This window comes from Chiloscyllium plagiosum, unplaced genomic scaffold (genome assembly GCF_037043375.1).
Source record: "Chiloscyllium plagiosum isolate Xiang-an unplaced genomic scaffold, Cpla_swu_hap1 HiC_scaffold_6, whole genome shotgun sequence".
In the NCBI taxonomy this organism is placed as follows: Eukaryota; Metazoa; Chordata; class Chondrichthyes; order Orectolobiformes; family Hemiscylliidae; genus Chiloscyllium; species Chiloscyllium plagiosum.
This window is the reverse complement of record NW_028270144.1, coordinates 114,502,275-114,529,435: the sequence shown is the minus strand read 5'-3', so window position 1 is coordinate 114,529,435 and position 27,161 is coordinate 114,502,275. Positions and strand designations below refer to the sequence as shown.

At 40.7% G+C, this 27,161-nt stretch overlaps 1 protein-coding gene across 2 annotated transcripts; it reads left to right on the top strand.

The window, feature by feature from the left end:
• The first annotated feature begins 203 nt into the window (after positions 1-203).
• gtpbp6 (GTP binding protein 6) lies at positions 204-27,150 on the top strand. 2 transcript variants are annotated; one of them, XM_043692325.2, is made up of 11 exons: positions 204-367; positions 494-995; positions 7,420-7,557; positions 9,501-9,571; positions 11,465-11,595; positions 13,176-13,246; positions 19,471-19,629; positions 20,556-20,764; positions 23,303-23,451; positions 25,831-25,983; positions 26,203-27,150. In XM_043692325.2, the coding sequence occupies exons 2-11, from the start codon at positions 551-553 to the stop codon at positions 26,324-26,326; spliced, it is 1,650 nt and encodes a 549-aa protein (XP_043548260.2). In that variant the 5' UTR covers positions 204-367; positions 494-550; the 3' UTR covers positions 26,327-27,150. The 2 variants fall into 2 exon arrangements, with proteins under 2 accessions (XP_043548260.2, XP_043548259.2); XM_043692324.2 differs by having other exon boundaries at positions 204-995.
• The last annotated feature ends 11 nt before the right edge of the window (positions 27,151-27,161 follow it).

Below are 27,161 nucleotides of genomic sequence, written 5' to 3'. Positions count from 1 at the left end.
CGGGTCACCTTCGGGTCACACTGGAAACCAGCTCCTTATTCGGGAACCAAAACACATTTCATCATTATAAAAAATATATATATACCTTTAAGATTAACTACATGGATCGAGTCAAAACTTTTAAAAAGAAATTCATTTTTTTTGTTTAGGCGTAAGGCGTGTGTCACAGTCCTATCATTCCGTCGGGGAAACTAAAATAAGGGGAATTCATGCAGGGTTTTATTTTCTGAAATGTTGCATCGTTAAAGTTTTCAATCGGAGGTGGAGTTAAACGTAGCTGAAAGGGTTACAATTAAACGCATAAGTTTTGAAAGTGTCCATGTGGGAAGCTTCATAAGGATCAGAACCCTGCAGCCACATTTACTGGGTATCCAAGATCTCTTTTAGTCACTGTTAATATTTTGTATTGTTAATGCAAGATGTGGCATCAAACTGAGTAAGGATCAGCTGGAAGATGTCATCTGAATGTGTTCTTTAATTTTCCCATTAACAGTTTGTCTTGAAGTGATACACCTCCTCGATCTGACTTGTGTGGTTTGGGGTTGCAGTTATGGTGTTACTGAGGAATATGTCGAAAATGTTTTTACTGCATGCCCTGAAAAGGCTACCACCTCGGAAAAGATGCTTCTCGGCAGCAGGTACACAGATCCCAAAGTTCTTGTGTTTTCATCCAAAGCTGCCTGTGAAGAGCAAAAAGGTTTCTAGTAATTTAGAGAAAGGTAATTCTCATGGAAATATATCATGCTATGACTTTCGGTGTTTGAGTACAAGCAAATGTTATTCAAAAAGTATCAATACCAGAAAGCCTTCAAGAAGTGGAAAACCAACTGTGGAAAATGATGAGGTCCTATCAGAAGATGAATATGAATTAGCAGATGCTGAACTTGAACAGTTATTTGAAGAACGAATACATCCTGTTCCTGAAGGAGGCCATAGGATATTTATTGTGCATCCAAATGTAAAATGGGGAGAAAAGAAACAGCATCTCACAACAGGTGAATAACTGATGTAAACTACATTTCAGTATATTATGTGGGAACGATATCATAGTGGTAAGTTAGTGGTTACGTAATGCTGTAGCCTGGATAATGACTTAGTGATATCAGTTCAAATCATTACATCATAACTGGAGAATTTTAATTAAATAAACAGTTAGTAACAGTGACGATGACTGTGTAACACAATTACATAAGCATCCACCTAATTCTGCTATCTTTACTATTCTGACCTAAATATAAGAACAGGCTCAAATTATATAAGTAGACTATTCACCTCTCGGACCTGGTTCACCATTCAGTAAGATCATCCCTGATTTGTTTGTATTTCAGATTATACCTTCTTGTCTATCTCCATAAGCCTTGATTCCCCCGCCTAACAAGAAACTATCCACTCAAATAAAAGCAAAATAATGTGGTTGCTGGAAGTCTGAAATGAAAACAAAAAAATCAACAGGACTGGCAGTATCTGTGGAGAGAGAAACAGGGTTAGCATTTCAAATCTGAAATGATACTTCATCAGATCTGACATCGAAATCATTGACCTAAATTGTCAGCAGTGGCTTGTGTAAGCATCAGCCATTCGTCATGACACTTATAGCTGAGAGTGCAAGAGGTGGATGGAGGTGAGGGTAAAGGTGATAGGTCGGAGGGGAGTGTGGAGTGGATAGGTGGGAAGGAAGATGGACAGATGGGTCGAGTCATGAGGACAGTGCTGAGCTGGAAAGTTGCTACTGGGGTAAGGTGGGGGGAAGGGGAAATGAGGAAACTGGTGAAATCTACATTGATGCCATGGGATTGGAGGGTCCTGAGGCAGAAGATGAGGCATTCTTCCTCCAGGTATTGGGTGGTAAGGGAGTGCCGATGGTGGAGGCCCAGGACGTGCATGTCCTTGGCGGAGTGGGAAGGGGATTTGAAGTGTTCGGCCACGGGGCAGTGTGCTTGGTTGGTGCGAGTATCCCAGAGATGTTCTCCGAAGTGCTCTGCGAGGAGGCATCCTGTCTCCCCAACATAGAGGAGACCGCATCGGGAACAACGGATATGGTAAATGACGTGCGGAAGTGCAGGTGAAACTTTGACTCCAATACATCCATTTCACCTGGACACCCCATGCCAGTCTGTTACCTGTCTTCGACCTCTTTATTTCCAACTGCTGCCAGGACATTGACCGCCTCAACCTGTCCACTCCCCTCACCCACTCCAATCTCTCATCCTAACAACACGCAGCCCTCCAATCCCTCTGCTCCAACCCCAACCTCACCATCAAACCAGCGGACGGAGTTGAGGGGTGGTGCAGTGGTAGTTTGGCGCACTGACCTCTACACGGCTGAAGCCAGCTGCCAACTTGAAGACACTCCTCCTACCGCCCTCTTGACCACGACCTCACCTCCCATCACCAAACCATCATCTCCCAAACTGTACACAATCTCATCACCTCAGGGGCCTGCTGTGTTTTTCCAGCACCACACTCTTGATTTTGATGAAACATGGCTGATTATCTCGTGTTTTTCTGTCCACATCTATAACTCTTTCATGATTAATTCTGTCATCTTTCCCATGACAGATATCACCATATTTACAAAAGTTTATAAAAACCGAAAGAACTGCAGACACTGTAAATCAGAAATAGTTCTGAGGAAGGGTCACTTGACCCAAAACGTTAACTCTGATTTCTTTCCACAGATGCTGCCAGATCTGCTGAACTTTTCCAGCAATTTCTGTTTTTGTTTACATATAAATCCCTGTTTGCTATCTCTCGCCCTTCTCAAAAAGAAGAATTATATTTGCTACTTTCCAGTCAGATGAACATTTCCTGAATCTAGGGAATTTTTGGAAAATTAACATCAGTACATCTACTACCTCATTAGCAATCTTTGTAAAGATCTTAAGATGAAGTCCATCTGGACCAAGAGGCTTGTCAGCCAACAGTTCCTTCAGTTTGCTTGGTACTTGTAATATTGCTAAATTCCAACCTCCCTTCCAGTTTCATTTTACAACAGTTGCTTAAATGATTTTTGTATCCTCTAAGGGATGACAGGAGCAAAATATTTGTTCATTTCTCCCACCATTTGCATCCCATTCTCTGTAGAGGACCAGCTTTACTGATTCTTTTCCTTTTTAAAAACCTGTAGAAAGTTACATTACTATCTGTTTTTACATTCGTATCTACCTTCCTCTTATACTCTAAGCTCTCTCTCCTGATTTAGCTAATCTCTACATTTCTTTATATTCTGACCAATCATCTGATCTGCCACTCATCTTTGTGCCATTATATGCTTTTTACTTAATTTTGAATCCTTTCTTGTTGTGGTTGTGGGTATGTTCACCGAGCTGGGAAGTTGATTTTCAGCCATCTCATCCCGTATCTGGATGACACCTTCAATGCTTTGGAGCCTCTTGTGAAGCACTGCTGTACTGTGTCATCTGCAATTTATTTAGTTCCATTCCTGCTGCTTGCACTTACCGGTTCCAGTTGTTCCTTCTAAGAGTATGGCACTCAAACACAGACTCTACCAACAAGCACACTGACCTGTACTCAATACACCGGCCACTATAACGAACATCCAGAAGCAGCAGAAACGGAACCAAATAAATTTCAGAAGACACAGTGCAGCACCCTTCACCCTCCAAAGCACTGAAGGCATCACCGAGATAGTGGACGAAATGTCTGCAAATCAACATCCCAGCTTGGCAACCATATCCACAACCGTGACAACCAGCACCCGAGCTACAAATCTTCACACAAACCTTGAACACCTATGGGCGAGAGACGCTTCCTTAACTTCTTCAGTTTACCACAGATGTTGGGTCCTCCCTTTAGAATTTTTCTTTATAATGGGAGTATATTAATTTTGAGTACTCTAAAGTTTTCCCTTAACTGTATTGATTTATCCCCTCGAATAATGTGTTAGTCTGCTTCAACAAGCTTGGCTATCGTGCCCATATTGTTTTTATTCAGGTTCATGATATTAATCTTCAACTCAATGTTTTCTCCTCAAACTTGGTGACTTGTTAGGGAGCCTGTCCAACACTCCCAGTATTCCAAGTAACCAAGTTTCTATGCGGGTTTAGCATAACATCTCATCCCTTAAATTGGTCCTGTGCTTTGCTTTTTAATTTGCCTTATTAAACTGTTTCCTTCTATTTATTTGCATATTTGTACCTCCAGAGCTATCTACCTTCACATTCCTAAACACCTATTTTCCAAACATAGTTGGCCTCATTAATCTTTCCACAAAAACTAAGTATGGAAAGTCTTATGTATAGGTGTTTTTTTTAAATTGTTTATGGGTGTGTGCTAGGCTAACATTTATTGCCCAGATGACACTGAAGAGACAACCACATTTCTGGGGGCTGGAGTTATTTGTAGGCCAGATCAGGTAAGTAAGGTTGACAGATTCTCTTCTGTGTAAAGACCTTTCTGGTCCACTGTCAACATGGTCATCATTAGGCTATCTTTTTATTTCATATTTTTATTTCAACATAAGATATCTTCAGTGGTTCAAATTATAATTTATTATGTTTATTTCTATATTTAAACAAGCTCCTAAATTTTAAGGAAAATAGCAAAAATAAACTATGAAAATGAAAGCATTCTTATCAAATAGAAACTTTACCTATACAATTACAGTTGATGGTGGACAGAAATATGATTCATTTATAGTATTGGAACCATCTGGTGTGAGAAAAAGGGAATGGAAGTGAAAATTAAAGTGAAGAAAGACCATATTTTCACTAGAGCTGCAAAGATAAAGCATGTTACAGGACTTCACGATTTCAATACATAAATCATGCTCGACTGTTTTAACTGATGACAGACTATTGAGTGGGCACAAGCTTAAGAAAATCACAAAAGAATTGAAGGGGATGTTAGAAAATTCTTCCTTGCACAGAAAATGATTAAAATGTGGAAGATATAGAATGTAGGGAAATAGATGGTGACATCTTGAAAAATGTCTACAATATAGAGAAGGAAGTGCTGGAAGTTATGAAATGCATAAAGGTAGATAAATCCCCAGGACCTGATCAGGTTTACTCTAGAACTCTGTGGGAAGCTAGGGAAGTGATTGCGGGGCCCTTGCTGAGATATTTGTATCATTGATAGTCACAGGAGAGGTGCCGAAGCCTGGAGGTTGGCTAACGTGGTACCACTGTTTAAGAAGGATGGTAAGGACAAGCCAGGGAACTATAGACCAGTGAGCCTGACGTTGGTGGTGGGCAAGTTGTTGGAGGGAATCCTGAAGGAGAAGATTTGCAAGTATTTGGAGAAGCAAGGACTGATTAGGGATAGTCAACATGGCGTTCTGCATGGGAAATCAGGTCTCATGAACTTGATTGAATTTTTTTAAGCAGTAACAAAGAGGATTGATGAGGGCAGAGCGATGGACGTGATCTATATGGACTTGCTAGTAAGCCGTTCGACAGGGTTCCCCATGGGAGACTGGTTAGCAAAGTTAGATCTCCTAGAATATAGGGAGAACTAGCCATTTGGACACAGAATTGGCTCAAAGGTAGAAGACAGAGGGTGCTAGTGGAAGGTTGATTTTCAGACTGGAGGCCTGTGAACCAGTGGAGTGCCACAAGGATCGGTGCTGGGCCCTCTACTTTTCGTCATTTATATAAATGACAGGGATGTGAACATACAAGGTATAGTTAGTAAGTTTGCAGATGACACCAAAATTGGATGTGTATTGGACAGCGAAAAAAGTACTGAAGAAGGGCTTATGCCCTGCTTCTCGGATGCTGCCTGGCCTGCTGTGTTTTTCCAGCACCACATTTTTCAACTCTGGTACTCCAGCATCTGCAGTCCTCACTTTCTCCTAGCGAAAAAAGTACCTCAGATTGATCAAATGGGTTAATGGGCTGAGGAGAGGCAGATGGAATTTAATCCAGATAAATGTAAGGTGTTGCATTTTGGGAAAGCAAATCTAAGCAGGACTTATACACTTAATAGTAAGGTCCTAGGGAGTGTTGCTGAACAAAGAGACCTTGGAGTGCAGGTTCACTCCTTGAAAGTAGAATCGTAGTGAAGAAGGAGTTTGGCTTTCCTTCATTGGTCAGGACATTGAATATAGGAGTTGGGAGTAATGTTGCAGCTGTACAGGACATTGGTTAGGCCACTTTGGAATACTATGTGCAATTTTGGTCTCCTTCCTATCAGAAGGATTTGTGAAACTTGAAAAACTTCAGAAAAGATTTACAAGGATGTTGCCAGGGTTGGAGGATTTGAATAGGTAAAGTTGAATAGTTTTGAGCTGTTTTCCCTGGAGCATCTGAGGCTGAGGGGTAACCTTATACAGGTTTATAAAATCATGAGGGTCATGTATAGGATAAATCGACAAAGTCTTTTCTCTGGGGTAGGGGAGTCCAGAACTAGAGGGCATAGGTTTAGGGTGAGAGGGGAAAGATATAAAAGAGACTTAATGGGCAACTTTTTCACGCAGAGGGTGGGTACGTGTATGGAGTGAGCTGCCAGAGGAAGTGGTGGAGGCTGGCACAATTGCAACATTTAAAAGGCATCTGGGTGGGTATATGAATAGGAAGGGTTTGGAGGGAAAGATGCTGGCAAATGGGACTAGATTACGTTGGGATATCTGTCAGTATTGATGAGTTGGACCAAAAGGTCTGTTTCCGTGCTGTACATCTATGTGGAATTTACTTTCGGTAACAAACTGGCTTTGGAGCAAAGTACATTGTTCATTAATTATTTAAGAAGAAATTGGTACTTGTTTTAAATTTTAAAAAGAATAGACATACAAGCAGTGAGCAAGGGCATGACCTTAACTGTGGAGCTCAGGCAGCCAAATGGTCTGTGACATTCAATGCGTTTGGGCTCCAGTGCACATATTACAAAATTAGTGTCGAATATTGTTTGTGTTATTGCACAAGTGCATCAATCAACACTGACCTATCATGTAATCTCCTACTGAAATTCCTTCTTGCTTCAAAACTGTAGGCTTTCTTGCCCCTTGCAGTTTGTCAAATACTCCCTCTTTTAATAATACTTTAAATTAAAAAAAAAATATTTTTGGTGATCTGTTATATGGATTGGTTTTTGAATTGTAAAATTAAAACAGAAAATGCTGGAAATACTCAGCAGTGTCAAAATGGGAACCAGAGTTAGCATTTCAAGTCTGGGACCTCTGATAGAATATTAACTGTTTCTCCCTCCACAGATGCTGCCTTTTCTGCTGAACATTTTCAACATCATCTTTTTTTATTTCAGATTTCAAACATATACAGCATTTTTTTAATACAGATTGACATTTTCATTGTTTTATTATATTTTAATAAAGGAGATGGTAAATCAGCATTTGTCCTCTGACATCTTCTGGCAATGCTGTAACATAGCAGACCAACCGCTACAGCATTGTTCACTGTTTGGACGCTGCTGTTTCAATTCTGACCTTTCTTTCTTCACAAGGTGACCTTCAGATGGATGAAGCAGTTGCTCTTGTGAACACCCTGCCCAACTGGCATGTTGTTGATAAGATTATTCTTTCTACAAAAACTCCAGACAGCAAACTCATCTTTGGCAAAGGCAACTTTCAGTTGCTTACAGGTAATTTGATTGACTTTCTTATTAATAAGGTGTTGAACTAAAATACACAAGCTTCTAAATAACATCTTGAAAGGTGTCATTTAAAATGGCAATCCAATGTAGTTTTATGTAGGGTTTTCCAGTCATTAAGAAATTACTTTTTGTACCTTATTCCACAATATTAGGGTGCATTTCAGCCAATTCAATTAACTCCATTTGATATCGGTAGACATTGGGAGGCACTGGATACTGCAAAGGCTATTGGCCCTGATAAAATTTTGGCAGTAGTACTCAAGACATGTGCTCCAGAACCTGCCACTCCCCGAGCCAAACTCTCTACTGGTTGGAGTCAGACCTGGCACATAGGAAGATAGTTGTAGTTATAGGAGGTCAGTCATCTCAGCTCCAGGATATCTCTGCAGGGGTTCTTCAAGTTAGTGGTCAGAAGTAGGATGTTTGCTGATGATTGCACAATGTTCAGCACCATTTGTGACTCCTCTGATACTGAAGCAGTCCCTATTCAAATGCAACAGGTCCTGGAGAATATCCACGCTTGGGTTGACAAGTAGCAAGTAACAGTCGCAACACACAAATGCCAGGCAATGACCATCACCAATAAGATACAATCTAACCACCACCCCTTGACTTTCAATAGTGTCACCATCACTATCAACATCCTGCAGATTATCATTGACCAGAAACTCAACTGGACTTGTCACATAAGCACAGTGACTACTGGAGCAAGTCAGAAGCTAGGAATACTACGGCATGTAACTCACCTCTTGATTCCCCAAAGCCTGTCCACCATCTATGAGCTGAAAATATGTTGCTGGAAAAGCGCAGCAGGCCAGGCAGCATCCTGGGAACAGGAGAATCGACGTTTCAGGCATAAGCCCTTCTTCAGGAATGAGGAAAGTTTGTCCAGCAGGCTAAGATAAAAGGTAGGGAGGAGGGACTTGGGGGAGGGGCGTCGGAAATGCGATAGGTGGAAAGAGGTCAAGGTGAGGGTGATAGGTCAGACTGGGGTGGGGGCGGAGAGGTCAGGAAGAAGATTGCAGGTTAGGAAGGCGGTGCTGAGTTCGATGGATTTGACTGAGACAAGGTGGGGGGAGGGGAAATGAGGAAACTGGTGAAATCCGAGTTCACCATCTATGAGGCAGAAGTCAGTAGTGTGTTGGGATACTCCTCACTTGGCCGAGATGGGTACAGCTCCAACAACATTCAAAAGGTTTGACACCATCCAGGATAAAGCAGTGCACTTGATTGGGACCATATCCACAATCATCCATTCCCTCCATCACTGACACTCACTTGCAGCAGTGTGTACTATCTACAAGATGCAATGCAGAAGTTCACCAAAGATCCTTAGACAGTACCTTCCAAACCCATAAGCACTTCCATCAGGAAGCACCTAGAAGGACAAGGGCAGCAGATACTTGGGAACGTCACCAGCTGCAAGATCCCCTCCAAACCATTCACCATCCTGATTTGGAAATATATCGCTGTTCCTTCACTGTTGTTGGGTAAAAATCCTGGAATTCTTTCCTTCAAGGTATGATAGGTTAACCTATGGCACTTGGATTGCAGCAGTTCGAGAATCCAGCTCAGCAACATCTTCTCAAGGGCAAGTAGGGATGGGCAATAAATGCTGGCCAGCCAGCAATGCCACCATCCCACAAGTTGAATAGAAAAAATAATTTAAAATGTGTGATCAGGAAAATATATATACTTTATGACATCTCTAATTTTGTCCCACACAATGTATATAAGATGTTGTGAAACATATAGGCTGTGGGTACAGTTAAGTACTTTGAACAAAATGTACAATTATTTAATAAAGCTATTTTTGCAATGCTTTGTTACAGTAAAAAACAGTAAGTAACATCTTTCATAGCTTCATTATGTTCGAAACGGTTGCAGAAAATTAAGTGCTAATATATTACAATAATGCTATTGTTTTACAGAAAAATTAAAAAGTTTGCCACAAGTTACAGCAGTGTTTATGAATGTTGAGCGGCTGTCTGCATCATCTGAGGTAAAGAACTTTCACCCAAGCAGAGTATGATATAAAAGTAATAACTCATCATAATGTCCTGAATTATATATAATTGACAGTACTTTCATCATGTGATTAAATTGCAAAGCAGAGAATTGATGCTCAGATCATTCATACAGTATCTTCAAGTGGCAGAGATTCAAAAAACGCATTAAGCTACTCCCCAGTTCCTGTTAATTTGTCATTTTCTGTACAGTTTTGGAGTTGTTATACCAAGGATGGATTAAGTATGTATTTTGAGAATCAAACAACAACGTATTTCAAATACATTATGCTCAGACAAAAGTATTAATATCTTGCTACTCCAAATCCAGGGGAAAATGAACAGCACGTTCTGGGAGTGTGAAACGGATTCATTTGACTGACCTAAGTTGATCTTTATGCTGACTCATCACTGCCCTGAAATAGTTGGGATGCCATAGCTGGCCTTAAATTCAGATAGTGTTCCTGTTTCTGAACATTAGCCAGCAATCATTGGCCACTGAAAAATGCAGTTTTTGGTCATCAGGTGACCACATAATCAGACTTGGTTGTAATTCACCCCAAGCTTGAATAGCCTGTCAACACTGTTCACTTTTAAAGTGAAGGGATGGATGTTTAGAGGGGTCTGAGGAATTAGTTTTCACCCAGTGTATGGTCGGGGTCCGGAATGCATTGCCTGGGAGGGTAGTTGAGGCAGTTAACCTGACAACCTTCAAAACATTCATGGGTGGACACCTGAAGTGATGTAACATTTAAGTCTATGGGCCTAGTGTGGGAAAATGAGACTAGTGCAGATAATAGATTATTTTTGGCTGTACAGACTCGATGGGCTGAAGGGACTCTTCTGCATTATATAGAACATAGAATACTGGAGTGCAGGACAAACCTTTCGGCCCTCGATGTGATTCTATCATTCAGTCTCACTAGTTGGGCTTACACATTTGGACAAAAACCAAAGCTGAAGGAACAGTATACTAGTGTAATCTGCACCTTTAGCAAAGAGATTGGGGAAAACCAAGAAGGAAATATGTATCTTTAAACAAAGTAATAGAAAGCTGATTAAATTCTGTGCATTGAAGCTACCATTTAACATTAATTTCAACAACTGAGACTAGAGTAACAATGCACTCCTCTAGTCTTGGTCATGGCGCCATTGACCAGAAATTAAATAGGACCTGCCTGTAGATACAAAAGCAGGCCAGAAACTGAAAATTCTGATGTAACTAACTTACCTGACAGTTGAAAGCCGACTACCAACTATAAAGCACATGATGGGAGTGTGATGCAATACTCTCCATTTGATTGGAAGAACGTGGAACAATAATCAAAGCCAAGGAGAATGGAGCCAACTAAATTAGTACCCATCCAGCAACCTAAGCATTCAAACCCTCTCTATTGATGCATGTGCCAGCAGTGTTTACCATATACAAGGTGCAATGCAGCAATAAGGCCCTTTGATAGCATCTCTAAATCCATCATCTCCACTACCTAGAAAAAGGACAGCACCACCTGCACATTTCCCTCCAAGTCAGATGCCCATCATAATATTTTGTCATTTCTTCTCTGATTCAAAAATCTGGAACCAAATTCCTTCCTAACAGCATTCAGTGTGCCCACACTGCATGGACAGCAGCAGTTACAGAAGGCAACTCACTGCCACTTTCTCGAGAACAAATGGGGAGAGGAAATAACTGCTTGCCTATATTTCATAAATAAGTTTTTTAAATGTTTTTCCAAAAATACTCATACCACCCTTTGTTCTAGTGTTGTAGAATCAGACAGTGCTGATAGAGGCTGTGTGATCCATTGTGCCTTTTTGGCATTTCATTGTGTTGATTTTAAACTATGTAAAAGGCAAATAAGTGAAATATTTCCTTTTGATTCTTCTAGAAAGAGTTAGAATCTGCCTGGGGTGTTAAAGTGTTTGATAGGTACTCAGTCGTCCTTCACATCTTCCGTTTTAATGCCCAAACTAAAGAAGCTAAACTGCAGATAGCGTTGGCTGAGATTCCGTATTTGAGGTAAGGGTTCAATTTCCTACAACACTTCTAAAACTTTAACTGCATCACATTGATTATTATCATAGAAGATATCAGTGATACACTTAATTATAACAAACTGTCCTCCTCACTTTTAGATCTCTGGAACACCCGAACCATTCAACCCCAGTGCCCTGTGGCTGAACACTTCAACTCCCCCTCCCGCTCTGCCAAGGACGTGCAGGTCCTGGGCCTCCTCCATCGTCACTCCTTTACCACCCAACACCTGGAGGAAGAATGCCTCATCTTCTGCCTCAGGACCCTCCAACTCCATGGCATCAATGTAGATTTCATCAGTTTCCTCATTTCCCCTCCCCCACCTTACCCCAGTGGCAACCTTCCAGCTCAGCACCGTCCTCATGACCCGTCCCATCTGTCCATCTTCCTTCCCACCTATCCATTCCACACTCCCCTCCGACCTATCATCTTTACCCCCACCTCCATCCACCTCCTGCACTCTCAGCTACTTTCATCCCCACCCCCCTCCTATTTATCCCTCCACCCCGAGGCTCCCAGCCTCATTTCTGATGACAGGCTTTTGCTCAAAACGTTGATTCTCCTGCTCCTCGGATGCTGCCTGACCTGCTGTGCTTTTCCAGCACCACACTCTCAACACTAATCTCCAGCATCTGCAGTACTCACTTTCGCCTATTAAAATGATTTGTCAGCTCACTATTTCCATTTGAAGAATTAAAAGAAAACTGAATTTACATAGCACAATCTAGTTTGAATCATATAATATGGAAGAAATCCTTTGGCCCATCGAATCACTTCTAAATTTGCATTCCAGTGCACAACACAATCTGTAAATATGCATTCAGATTTTGGCTGTCACTCAGCTTTTGCAAGGGTGTGTTTCTAATTTTCTAAGTGGGAAAATGTTTGGGCATGTTGCCAACTAATTGCTTTGCTTTCCATTGGATCTGAGAACAGGATTTAAGTTGAAAAATCCTTGCTTTTGTCCAGCGCAGACATACCTGTTCATCTCAATAACAACACATTCAATATATAGTTCTCGAATGAAAGTTGTTTTATAAAACTTCATCAGTCATGGAACAAGCTGATGAATTAATCTTTTGCTTGCAATTAAAAGTCATAGAATTCCGGCAACACCAGTTCAGTGCGGAAGTATGCTTCATAACTGCTGCTATGTGTCTCCACCCTGATCCTGCATTCCATTCCCAAAACCCAATGGCCTCATAACATAATATTATCTAATTTTTTTGAGTTTCTCAGTTGCCTGATAGTGCTTTGCTGAAGCGATCCCATGTAAGAGATTCTATGCCAAAGCACAGTAGCATGAAGTGGCATCGCATCCCCATTTTTATAAAAAGGACGTACTTTGCTACATGTTGTTACTGTGGGTGTGGTAGAATACACTGATTATTTTTGAAAACTTTAATTTGTCCTTTTAAATCACCAGTTTTGTTTTTATAAATGTTCTATTTTGGCTAAGTCTTGCAGCAGCCTGTTCCAAACAGGATTTGCAGAAATGTAACTACTTCTAATGGGAAGAGTATAGTGTAATTTCATTTGAATAAATTTTTGCCCTCATTTGGCAGGTCTCAGCTGAAAAATGAAGTGGCTCACTTAGACCAACAAGGTGGTGGATCCAGGTACATAATGGGGTCAGGTAATATTCCGACTGCATCATACATTTGTCATACAGGATTATTGACCATAATCATTGATCCAATTTCCTGCATTCTTGTGATGCTGATTAAGTGTTATTGCAATGTGGATTTGATAATTGTACTTCCCACAATATTTTAAGTATTAGTTAATACTTAATTTAATATTAGCTGGAAGATGCTCAGCTTCGTCTTTGATAAAGTAAACACTGTTGTAGGAGAGCTCATCACCCGATGAAAGGGAGCTGTTAAAAGAAAAATTGTTTTATCATTCCAGAACTTGGGAGTGAAAGTGTTAAAAGGCTGGTCAACAATCTCTAATTTTAATGTGCTCGACTTCTGTTTATCTCACATACTGCTTGTTCCTCTCAGTAATTCCAGCATTTTAATTTTAATCCTTATTTCTAGTATTTTGTACCATTCTAGTGAATTGCTGCTTTCCGCCTCTGCCTCACTATTATATCCTAATTTTTACTGATCTCAGTAAAAGTTACCCAAGTAAAAGTTACCCAATCTCATTGCTACTGGTTCAGTTCCAATGTTGTGAAATGCCTAGGAGTAAGTTGCTGTGCTAAAATTGTTGTAGGTGGTCTTTGGTATTGATGGTTGCTCATCGATCACTTCATTCAAACTCCACAACCAATGTTGTCACTTCACAAAGTCCTACAGTCCTCAACTCTCCCAGTCTGTGAATTGTATAGATTGGCTTCAAGGTTTTCCTACAGCCTTAAAGCTCAAGCCATGGATGTAATGGAATGCTGTCACTTTTCTGAATGGGTGAAGCTCCAACAACACTGAAGATGCTTGACACCATCCAGGACAAAGCACATTAACTCCCACATAACGCTAAAGCACAGTGATGGCAATACTACTGTCTTCAAGCTGCACTGCAGGGTTCACCAAGGCTTCTTTGGCAGCACCTTCCAAACCTGTGGCTTCTAGAGACAAGGGCAGTTACTATGTGGATACATCACTAATTGCAAGTTCCCTTCCAATAAGCATATTCTAAACTTTCAACTGCAAAGAGTCCATGCCTAATGCAATAGTTGCATTACAGAAAATTATCTCATTTAAGCAAGATTGCGTTGTTTGAAACATATTCTCATCAAAACCCATGTAAATGTTGGAGCATTCTTGGAACATCAACAAGTACAGACTATAAACAAAGTTAATATAAAATAAAAAATAGGGAAGAAAATATGCAAAAGGAATGTATTTTCATGCTTGTAATGCTTCATATACAAGATTGTGCATCTGGAGGTGGAAGACTGTGGATCCTTATCTGACTCATCTGCAGCTCTGGAAGGTGAAGGTTGTATCCCATGAACAAATAAGAAATAAAATTCTGGATTTGGGTTGAGAAACGGATTTAATTCAAATGGAAGAGGATGACTCCTTCAGCTAAATCAATATCAGACTGCTCCTTTGCTGCTTTGAGTATCCTTGTGGATGTTATCCAGCCTAAATTGAGGCAGGCAAAGCCAAAACAGGTGAATGAGTAGGAACTAGCCCAGGGATGCTGAGCTTGACACTTATTTATACCTCTGTACCGCTGGGAGAGGGTAAGAATTGCGTTATCACAAATCAGGTGCACATTATTGGAATCCTAGGTAATACAGTAAAAACAGTGTGATGGTGAAACCATATGAATCAAGGACCATCCATACATAATGTCATCATTTTTTCACTGTCACTGGGTCAAAATTCTGCAACTCCCTTCCTAGCAATACCGTGGATTTACCCACCAGATAGATTGCAGAATTCAAGAAAGCAGCTCATCACCCTTTCTTTTCCCAAGGGAAGTCAGGGTGGCCCTCAAATGCTAGCTTTGCCAATGAGACTTGTGTCCCATGAACAAATAAGAAATAAAATTCTGGATTTGGGTTGAGAAACGGATTTAATTCAAATGGAAGAGGATGACTCCTTCAGCTAAATCAATATTTACAATTGGAAACCTCTGGTTGAAATATCAGTACAGTTGTAGAGGAACATTGCTACCTCACATAAAGGTCTTAGCTGAATGCTATTTACCACATCCCCAAAATGTGAAACAGACACATGCTTTCCACATAGAATCCCTACAGTGTGGAAAGGGGTCATTCGGCCCATCGAGTCTGCACCAATCACCCAAAGAGCATCTCACCCAATCTCCTTAAGCCCATATTTCCCATGGCTAACCCATCTAGCCTGCACATCTCTGGGCAGTATGGGCAATTTAGCATGGACAACCCACCCCACCCCCACCCCTCCCCAACCTGCACATCTTTTGGACTGTGGGAGGTAACCAGAGCACCCAACGGAAACCCATGCAGACATAGGAAGAACTTGCAAACTTCACATAGACAGTCACCCAGGGCTGGAATTGAACCTGGTTTCCTGTCACTGTAAGGCAGCAGTGCTAACCACTGAGCCTCCATGCCACTCTAGAATTATAAAAGACAAAGAAAATTGATGCCATTGGTTTGTATTTGAGTTAGGAGGTGTCTGACAAAACTAACTATTTAACTTCCTTCACATACAGGTCCTGAAATGAAAGTAAAAGCAGTCAAATTCAATGCAGTTTAGGTAAGACTTGATGCAATACTAATGAACAGTGGTATCAAAGAATAGCAGCATCCCACTACACTGTGTAGAATTGTGGCCTCTGTATAATTTCCCTTGCCCTAGGTACTATTGTGCCAATCAATGCGACACACAATACTTTCACAATTTCTGCTCAGAACACCCTTTCTTATACTCGTGCTGCACAGAAAATCCTTTGGAGATCAAGTTAGCCAGTCATTACTTCATTTGTATTGGAGCTGCCCAATTACAATGTGGTTATGTATTCCCTACAGCCACTTCGTTCAGGTTCTTTAACTCCTCAAACATGTTGTTATTGGCTTGTAATATTCTAATACCAAATTCAACCAGAATAAGAGAAACATAACAGATTCCCACTATGTTATTTTATCTCCAACTACTCTGGGCCTCGGATTCTACTAATATATTCACCTTTTTATTTCTCGCACAACAGCATGAAAGTGGTACCCTAGTGGTATTATCCAGAGACTTGGATAATGTTCTGGGGACCCAGGTTGGAATCCTGCCATGGCAGATGGTGGAATTTGAGTTCAATTAAAACAAAACCCTGGAATTAATAATCTACTGATGACCATTAAAGTCACTGTCGATTGTCGGAAAAACCCATCTGGTTCACTAATACCCTTCAGGGAAGGAAATCTGCCAACCTTACCTGGTCTGGCCTACATATGACTCCAGACCCACAGCAATCTGGTTGACTCTCAACTGCCCTCTGAAATGGCCTAGCAAGGCATTCACCTGGACCAATCACTACAAAATCTCAAAGAAATAAAATCAGATGGATCTCCTGGCATTCACCTAGTTATAGGAAAAGATAATGGCAGAAATAGCCCGTCAACCCTTCAAAGTCCTGCACATTAACATCTGCAGGCTAGTGCCAAAATTGGGAGAGCTGTCTCACAATCTAGCGAAACAACTACCTGACATAGTCATACTCATGGAATTGCATCTTAAAATGTCCCAGACATCACCATCACCATCCCTGGATATGTCCTGTCTCACTGGCAAGAGAGACCCAGCAGAGGTGGCAGCATAGTGGTATATAGTTGGAAGGGTGTTGCTCTGGGAAACCTCAACATTGACTCTGGACCCCATGAGGTCTCATGGTTTCAGGTTAAACATTATCGCATACCGTACTCCCTTAGCTGAAGCATCATTACTCCTCAATTATAAACAACACTGAGAGGAAGCACTAAGGATGGCAAGGGAACAAAATGTACTTGGTGAGGGGTTTCAGTGTCCACCACCAAGAGTGGCTTGGCAGCAGTATTACTGATCAAGCTGGTCAGGTCCTAAAGGATATAGTTGCTAGACTGGGTCTGTGGCAGGTGGTGAAGGAACCAACAAGAGGGAAAAACATATTTGACCTCATCCTTACCAATCTGCCAGCTGCAGATTCATCTGTCCATGATAGTATTGGTAAGAGTGCCCACCACACAATCCTTGTGAAGACGAAGTCCTGCCTTCATGTTGAAAATAACCTCCTTGCTATGTGGCACTACTAACGTGCTAAATGGGACACACTTCAAACAGATCTGACACCTCAAGACTGGGCATGTGAAGTGCAGTGGGCCATCAACAGCAGCAAAATTGTACTCCAGCACAATCTGTAACCTCATGGCCCAGCATATTCCCCACTCGACCATTACCATCAAGTCAGGGGATCTGCCCTGTTTCAATGAAGAGTACAGGAGCAGCATCAGGCATACCTGAAGATGAGTTGTCAACCTGGTGAAGCCACCAAACAGGGCTACTTGTGTGCCAAACAGCATAAGCAGCAAGTGATAGAGCTAAATGATCCCACAATCAACAGATCAGATCCAAGGACTGCAGTCCTGCCACATCTAGCCGTGAATGGTGGTGAATGATTAAACAAATCACTAGAGGAGGCAGCTCCACACATATCCCCATCCTCAGTGATGGAAAAGCTTAGCACTTCACAGCAATCTTCAGCCAGAAGTGCCGATTGGATGATCCATTTAGGCCTTTTCCAGTGGTCCCCAGCATTGCAGATACTCTTCAGCCAATTCGATTCACTCCACATGATAGCAAAAAACAGTTGGAGGCACTAGGTACTGCAAAGGCTACAGGCCCTGACATCGTTCTTGCAATAGTACTGAGGACTCGTGCTCCAGAACTTGCTGCTCCCCTAGCCAAGTTGTTCCAGAACAGTCACAGCACTGGCATCTACCTGTGGAAAACTTCCAAGTATGTCCTCTATATAAAGCAGGAGAAATCCGACCTAGCCAATTACCGCCACATCAGTCTACTGTTGATCATCAGTAAAGTGATGAAAGGTGTCATATTAACAGTGGTATAAAGCTGCACTTGCTCAGCAATAACCTGTTCAGTGCAGCCGAGTTTGGGTTCCACCAGGGCCACTCAGCTCCTGAACTCATTACAGCCTTGGTTCAAACATGGACAAAAGAGCTGAGTTCCAGAGGTGAGGTGAGAGTGACAGCCCTTGACATCAAGGCTGCATTTGACTGAGTGTGGCATCAAGGAGACCAAGCAAAACTGGAATCAATAGGTATCATGGGGCAAACTCTCCAGTAGTTAGAGTCATATCTGACACATGGGAAGATGGTCATTCTTGTGGGAAGTCAGTCATCTCAGCTCCAGGATATCTGTGCAAGAGTTCCACAGGGTAGTGTCCTAGGCCCAACCATCTTCAGCTGCTTCATCAATAACCTTCCCTCCATCATAAAGTCAGACATGGGGATGATTGCACAATACTCAGCACCATTTGCAACCCCTCACACACAGAAGCAGTCCGTGGCCAAATGCAACAAAATCTGGACAATATCCAGGCTTGGACTGACAAGTGGCAAGTGACATTCGCGCCACATAAATGCCAGGCTATGACCATCACCAGTAAGAAGGTTTGAGAGGGATATGGGCCAAGTGCTGGCAAATGTGACCAGATTAAGTTAGATCTGGACCGAAGGATCTGTTTCTGTGCTGTATATCTCTGTGAGTCTATAAGAGACAATCCAACCATCACCCCCTGTCATTGTTCTTCAACGTAAAATTTATAACAACTATTGAATGCTCTTATTTACAATCAGTCAGTATTAATATTCAAGTTATTTTTTATTAATTATCAAAGGATATATAGGGACTTCCCAAGGTTTTAAGAAGAAGGATGAATAGGTTCTCCATATCTCTCTCCCCAGACCTAATAGATTATTGACTGTGTATCAGGCCTAGCTCTAATTTTGGTAGCTTGCTCTTATTAATCAGACTTACTGCAGTACTATAATGCAGATCAGACAATAAATTGGTTGTCAAACATTTTCATACATTTAAATATTCCTTTCAATTTAATACATTTTATAAGTGGTTTTCAGACCAAAATAAACATTCAGAATTGTTCAGTGGTGATTTTATTGTGGAATGTATATTCTATTGTTGTAAACACTGACTTGTTCAGGGAAGAAAATCTGCCATCCTTTCCTGCTGTAGACTAGGTGTGACTCCAGACCCATAGTAATGTTGGTTGACTCTTAATTGCCCTTTGAAATGGCCAAGCCAGCCATCATCCCAAATTGGGGTTGGACAACAAATGACGGCTTTGCTGAAAGAACAAATTTTATAAAATTGACGATGCATTCACTTGTCTTAATCAAAGCCTTAATTTCAGGTGAGACCTTCATGGAAGTTCAACAACGCCTTCTGAAGGAGAGGGAATTGAAGATTAGAGGTGTGTTAGAAAAACTAAGGAGGAAACGACAGTTGCTGAGGACTAAGCGGAAGCGCAGAGAGTTCCCAATTATTTCTGTCATGGGCTACACGAACTGTGGTGAGTTTCCATTCTGCATTTGTCATGAACAGGCTGCAATTGCTCCTGTTGTTCTTTTCTGAAAGATTGTTCAGTGTTCACTAGGGTGCTTTAAAAATGCACAAAATCCAGGCAATATAGTTTCTTCTGACTCTTGAAGTTTCTTAAAAGGAAAATATTGTTTCTGCTCATTCAAATCAGTGAATGGAGATGAGCGCATGCTTCTCTATTGTTTCCACAAATCTGAAAATAGTGATTACAGAGGAACCTGGCATTCGATTGTCCAAATTTTGGACTATCCGAACAAGATCGCAAGGTCCCAATGCTTGGCTAAACTGTGTTATCCGGCATTTAGTTATCTGAACAAAATACTCCTCGTCCATGACGTTCAGATAATCGAGTTTCCTCTGTATTCTCTTCTTTAACAACCCCCTGCAACCTATAGCACATTTCTCCTCGATCACCAATGTTGGTGTAAACACAGTGTGGCATTGTCTAAGTAAATTGGATCTGTGTTCTATGGAGTTTAGAAGAATGAGATGTGATCTAATTGAAATGTTTAACATTATGAGGAGATTTAACAAAGTGGAATTTAGAACAAGAATTTAGAATTTAGTCTCAAGATAAGGAGTTGATCATTTGCAAGTGAGAGGAGGAAACGTTTCTTCACCCAAACATTTGTGAATCTTTGGAATTCTGTACCCCAGAGGATTTATAGATTCAGCGTCACTGAATACATTGAAAGCTGAAATAGTTTTCTTCGCTAAGGAAAGGATATGGAGAGCCAACAAGAAAGTGGAGTTGATACTCAAGATCAACTATAAATAGCAGAGTAGGTGTGAGGTACTTGCCCTATTTTGTGTATTTATGTGAATTAAATAAATCTATCTTCCTACCATAGAGTAATCGAACACTGTAATCTTGTGCATTTCGTATCTTCCATTCAGGCAAAACGACTCTCATCAAAGCTCTGACTGGAGACTCAGGCCTTCACCCAAGAAATCAGTTGTTTGCTACCCTTGATGTTACCACCCATGCCGGCTTGATGCCAAGCCGCTTGACTGTCCTTTACGTCGATACAATTGGATTTCTTTCACAGCTTCCCCACAACCTAATTGAATCCTTCTCAGCAACTCTAGAGGATGTGGCATATTCAGTAAGTCTTATTTTCATTTTTTTTCCCAGTGGCACAGGTATTCTTTTAAAAGCCACCAAACCGTGACCTTTATAACACATCTTATTTTTAACTGCGCTGATTTTGTTAGTTGGGAACTGAAATTAGTAGACAAGGAAAGTCCCAGGACAGGTCTCAGCCAAGTAGGATCTTGTGTTTGAAAATCAGCTAAGATTCAAGAACTGGATTGCAGTGCAATCTAATTGAGAGCACTGGGGTGCTCTTGAGAGCACAAGAGGATTGGGCTTTTGTAACATCAGAAGCCACTTTCCCACTTCACTTGTTCACCATAAATTGTAGCATATCATGCCCTCCAAAGACACACAGGGTCCAAGCGATGTTTATCTCGTTATGCTACCCATGAGATAAGGGGGACTCATTTTATCAAGCAGGAATCCAATGGGGAGTAGAATTTGGCAGGGTACAACAATTGATGTTGCATCTGATACCATCAGTCGGTAAAGCATCTATAACGCATTGAGCATAAATACCTTGTCTATCCTGCCTGTCTGATCTATTCAAGAAACATTCTTTGAATGACCAACAACTGAGTGTATATTTCAAGTTTACTGGCAGGGCAAGGAACAAGCCATTAGTGTTTCAGAACTCCTTTTGTTCCTGTCGTTTATCAGCATGTTTCATATGCAAATAAATTAAATGAGGCTTCTCCTCATCCATTTTCTCACCAAGGATGGTCCTCTTTACAAATTTCCTTACAAGCTTAGATAAAAAGTTCAGCACAAATAAGATGGGATAACTTTTTTTTGTAGAGCACCTTATGTTTTCCATTGCGAATATATTTGGCAACACATTTTTTTTTAATTTCATTTATGTAGCACCTTCCACAACCTTGGGATGCCCTGAGCTACTACACATTAGCTACTATACATTATGAAGTGCTATCACTGTTTTATTGCAGATAGTTGTAGGGCCTACAAACAATAATGTTTAATGGTTATTAAACTTCCACTTTTGGGATGTTAATTGAGGGATGAATATTAACTTGGACACTGCGGATAATTCTCCTACTTTTCATTGAAATAGTGCCATGCAATCTTTTATGGAAACACAGGGGGGCAGAAGGGGCCTTTGTTTCATATTTCATCCGAAGGATGTTGAACCAAGAGTCCATACAGCTTCCTGGATGAATGTAAAAGCGTGTGTTCATTTGAAACCTGCTTAAGATCACTTCCTTTTTGTTAATTTAGATGAAATGCTATTTTACAATAACTATGATATCATACTCACAGGTTTAATCTATTACAATAGTATGAGGAAGCAGTGTTTAAGATGATCTGACACTACTTTCAAAACTTTGAGATATAAAGGACATTCTTAATATGGTCAGATAGCCATTTCCACAGTGGAATAATGCAGAATTCCCAATGTTGCAGATTCTTAAGAAACTGTCCAAGAAATCAAAAATTCTGCTGGGTAATTTCCCTTCACCTGGAACCCTCTGAATTTAAAACCATTTGAAAATCAAAATTTCTGAAGGTTCCAATGCAGTTAATTACCTCATCTAACACCTGAGTAATATTAAACTGACTTCCCAAAATACCGGAACAACCCCATCCAGGATCCAACATTTAACCGCACATGCGTGCGCACTCACACACATCACTGGGTCCCATCATAGAACTAATCCTCTATCCACCTTTGGACCCAAGCCCCCTTCCTCCACTTCTCTTGCCCCTCTGAGAACCAACAACCCAATCTTGCCTGTCCTAACCTACCTTAATCTCTCTCCTTCCCACCTTGCACCTTGACTCCCTGCCTGCCTCCCATCCTACTTCTTACGAATCTGGCACCCAGACTTCATATTTGCCTTGTTTACTTACCTTTTCATAAAGCTGTCAAAGAGGCTGCCCAAAAAGTTGGACATTTAAATGACACAATAATGACTAACCCCTGTGGGAAAGTGTGCACGTGACCTGCCTTCCCCCAATTATCCTGCACTGAGGTACCTGTCACATTTAAAGTAGGCACTGCATTTCTGAAAAGGCCCTAATCAGAATCTCATGTCAGAAATGCAGGGCTCTTTCTTAACATTAAAACAAAAGCAGAGTGGGAATCTGAATGTGATTGTGATTCCTCAGAAAATGCACCCATTGTGTTTGGTTGGTTAGAATATTGTGTCTAATTTTGGAAACCAACTTTAGGATAGATGTCAGTGCCATGGAGAAGATACACAAGTGATTCAGCAAGATAATTGGGGTAAGAAGCAAGATTAGAAAGGCTAGGAATCTCACAAGAACAAAGAACATCAAAGGTGATATAACAGATGTATTCAAAATTATGAAACTTGAAAACGAAAAGCTATTTCATTGGTAACTGAATCAGTAACAAGAAAGTTAAATGACTTGCGTTGTAATATTTTATGACTCTAGACCTCATGGCAATAATCGATTGTGTTTGTTATCCATAACAGAGACAAGAAATCAGCAGTTACATTAATTACTTAGTTCGTATGAACATTTATTAATTTCTTTTCCCCCCCCCCTTTCTTTCTGTATCCAGGATGTAATCGTTCATGTCAGGGACATTAGTCACCCTGAAAGTACTAACCAAAAAGTGAACGTCTTGAATGTTCTCCAGAATCTCCAGCTCCCAACCCAGCTCTTGGATTCCATTATTGAAGTGCACAATAAAATTGATCTCGTGGAAGGGTAAGAACATTCTAATGTTCACACACACACCAGCAGCTATAATATGCACATGCCTATGACCTTTATTACTTCCTTTTTGTCTTAAGATGTTACAAGAGTCTACATTGATTTTAATCCCAAATTGTAATGACAAATTACGCATTTGTTTGTAAAAAGATGTCAGGTTTTAGAGTTCAGTAGTTTGCCTACAGGTAGTTCTAGGATAACGCATGTTTTGGCAACATGATTTGGCTATAATGTCACTGAAGAAATAGGGAACGGTATTTTGGAGAATGCTTACCTCCGTTGGCAATAGCACGATTCCAGTGGGGCTCAGTATGCGCACTTCATTCTGCACATGCGCTGATGCGTGTGCCAAAATCTCCATGCCATTCTGCGCATGCACTGGTGTTCTAGCCATTCTGTGAGACATCGGTGCTGTTCTTTGTGCCATTCTGCACATGTGCGATGCCAACTCCGGCCTTCATGCCGTACTGTGCATGCACTAATGTCAGCTGCTGACAGATCAGCTTTCTGTGAGAGGTACTCTGGAGAGAGCAGCTTTCTTACATTTTTTTAACTGTACTGTGTTAAATTTACTTTAGTTAATAAATATGACTTCAACGTTAACTTAGGCTGTGCTATACTTTCTGTTAGACCTTTGGGTGAGTTTTGAGCGATCATGAGTGATATTTTTTGCTAGTCTGCCCGAGCCCCACTTTTCCCATAGGCCCCAATATCCCTATTGATCAGTTTTCTATTAAGTGAGGTTTCACTGGAATGCAACTATGGCATTATAGGAGAACCACTTGTATATCGTTGGTCACTGGGCTTCATATAGTCATACAGCGTCATAGGAACAGGTTGGATCCCTGAAGTATCCCAATATAGTTCATCTCAGCAAGAGCAATATTGACCTCAGCTCCTCTCTCTAAGGAAAGAAAAAGTTAGCTGAATCCTGATCCTCACTTGGCAGGGAGCAAACAGTTAATACTTGGCAGATAAGGACACAACTGAGCTTAGTAGCAATAACTCTTGTTGTGAAGTAGACCTCCAGCTCAACTCCTATGAAGATATTGGTTGAAGTATTATTGGTCCCACATGAGGAATCATTCCCCATGTTTCTGAGAATAGAAGATGAAAGACAATTAACTTGAGACAGAGACAGTGTTTTGATTGTTTACACATTAAAAACAATTCTAAATCCGTATCTCAAAATATTAGATAAACTGAAATATTCTGTTGCTGGGTATAATAACCTAATTGTATTAGCATAGCAACTGGAGTCCATGAACTGAAATCCCATAATGCAAAATTGAGAATTAAATTTAATAAATCTGGTCATTAATGATTTTGCATCAATAAAAACAGCCACAACTTCTGCAGAATTGTTGTTTCGGGACCTGTTGTTCCTGCTCTGACCAAACCTACAAGTCGCTGCACTCGGCATTACATGGTTATCTGAGGTCAATATTGCTCTTGCTGAGATGAACTCTTAACATTTCTCTAGGAAATAACCACTGCCAGGATTCCATGAATAAACAAGTGTTTATTGATTGGAAACAGAAATAAAAATATTAGTTGAAGGGTAAAAAATGAAACCCTTCCGAAGTTTCTCTTTCTCCAGCAGGTAACCTGAAATATTTCTTCTCTATCTTTATCCACTTTTTCATTTTGTGAGTACAAAAATCTGACCTGCAATGGCCCTAGAAAAGATGGATAATTGAGCTGTTGGAACAATTTGATGGATTCAGTTTTGAAAAAGAAAGCCTTTTATGAAGTCATACCGTGAGAAAACAGACCCTTCGGTCCAACCAGTTCATTCCTAACATAATCCCAAACTGAATTAGTCGTACCTGCCTGGTTGTGGCCCATATCTCTCCAAACGATATTCATGCACTGGTCTTAAGTGCCTTTTAAATGTTGTAACTGTGCCCACATTCAACACTGCCTCAGGAAGTTCATTCCACAGGCGAATGACCCTCTGTGTAAAAAATTCCTCCCCACGACATTTTTAAATGTCTCTCCTCTCACCTTAAAAATATGCCCCCGGTCTTGAAATCCATCCTAGGGAAAAGAGACCTACCATTAACCCTATCTGTACCCGTCGTGTGTTATAAACCTCTGTAAGGTCACCTCTCAATCTCCAGTAAAAAGGGTCCCAGTCTATCCAGCCTTTCTTTATAACTCAAACCTTCCGTATCCGGTAACGTCCTGGTAAATCTCTTTTTGCCTTTATTCAGAGTCATCCTTCAGGAATAACAAGCCTGCTATCTTGTCATCACTGTCTCTTGGTGTTTATTCTGTCAGTTTGAAGTTATTATGTTAACCATCCTTCCCATTAACCTATGATCAGATTCTGTGCAAAGCTGAATGTTTTTTTTTCCCCATTTATTAAAGATACCAACACACAGACCCAAACACTGTTGCAGTTTCTGCGCTTCACGGCCTCGGCATGCAAGAACTGAAAGAGAAAATTGAGGAGGCAGTTCTACAAGCAACAGGAAAACTGATCCTCACTATTCAAGTAGATTTGGCTGGGCCTCAACTAAGGTAAGAAAGAAATTTCAGTACAAGCAGGACTTACACCAAGTGCATGGCTTTGAAACAAATCTCATGAAAATTGGCACATTTGCAAGACTGTTGTTAAACAGTTAACAATTGAATAAGTAAAGATTGTTTATTCAGGAGCATATGGAGAAATGGGTTAACTCATGAGGAGGCTAATGGAAAGATGCTAATATATAACAGTACTTCTTTTGATCATTTCAGCTGGCTGTATAAGGAAGCCACTGTGCAGGGAATAGATGTTTTGCCAGAAGATGGTTTGGCCAATGTGAGAGTGATCATCAGCAGCTCCGCTTATGGGAAATATAAGAAGCTGTTTCAACCTTGAGGGGAAAAAAATGAATTTCTAGTGATGAGGATTTTACCATTTTTTTCTACAAAAGAAGTTGGTGTGAATAGCATCTCTGACGTGCATTTCCCGAAAGGATTCGCTGGCAATAAATTACTCTTGAAGTGCAGAAATCATCATCCTGTTGGCAAACGTGGGTAGTTTGCACACAAACAAAGCCCCTCCAACAGGAATGAGATGAACAATCAGCCAATTCTTTCGGTGGTTTCCCTTCCAGGAAGATGATTGACTATGATACTGGAAGAATTCCCCACTTTTTCCATGGAGTGTTTCATCAATGAGATAAGCAGACAGGAACTCAGTTTGTCTCATTCCAAGGATGAAGCGTTTTTAAATTCAGAATGGAGTGGCACAATGGTGAAGTCAAAAAAGAGACTGTGATGGTGTTACATAAAAGTTCTAAAGTTTAAGTATTTAAATAAAGTAAGAGCTTATTAAAATGATATCCTTATGACAGTGGTAATGTCATAATTGATCGTATTAAGTATAGTGGGCCAAGGTTCCACCCACTGATCCATATCCAATGATGTTGCTGAAAAATGGTGAGCTTTGGGTGATCACCTCACAGTCGATTAATCTCCCATCAATAACTCTCTCTGTTGATATGTGAAGAATGTCACAGTTTGTGGAGCTGCTAGTATTTGTACAAACATGAGATTAAAAGATAACTTAATTCATTGTGTTCAGGAAGATGGGGAGAAAACACGATCTCCTGTATAACTTAACATAGACATCAGATATGTTCATGTGTTTTATTTTTCAAAAGACTATTGTACAATAAAGCAATATGTAACAGTCACAAGTACATTTCTCT

What these genes read in the sequence shown, in the direction of transcription:
- gtpbp6 (XM_043692325.2), top strand. Translation starts at nt 551, where the DNA reads ATGGTGTTACTGAGGAATATGTCGAAAATGTTTTTACTGCATGCCCTG. An exon ending in TAGAGGATGTGGCATATTCA is followed by an intron (nt 20,765 to 23,302) that starts GTAAGTCTTATT and finishes TTCTGTATCCAG; the next exon opens with GATGTAATCGTTCATGTCAG. An exon ending in AAAATTGATCTCGTGGAAGG is followed by an intron (nt 23,452 to 25,830) that starts GTAAGAACATTC and finishes CATTTATTAAAG; the next exon opens with ATACCAACACACAGACCCAA.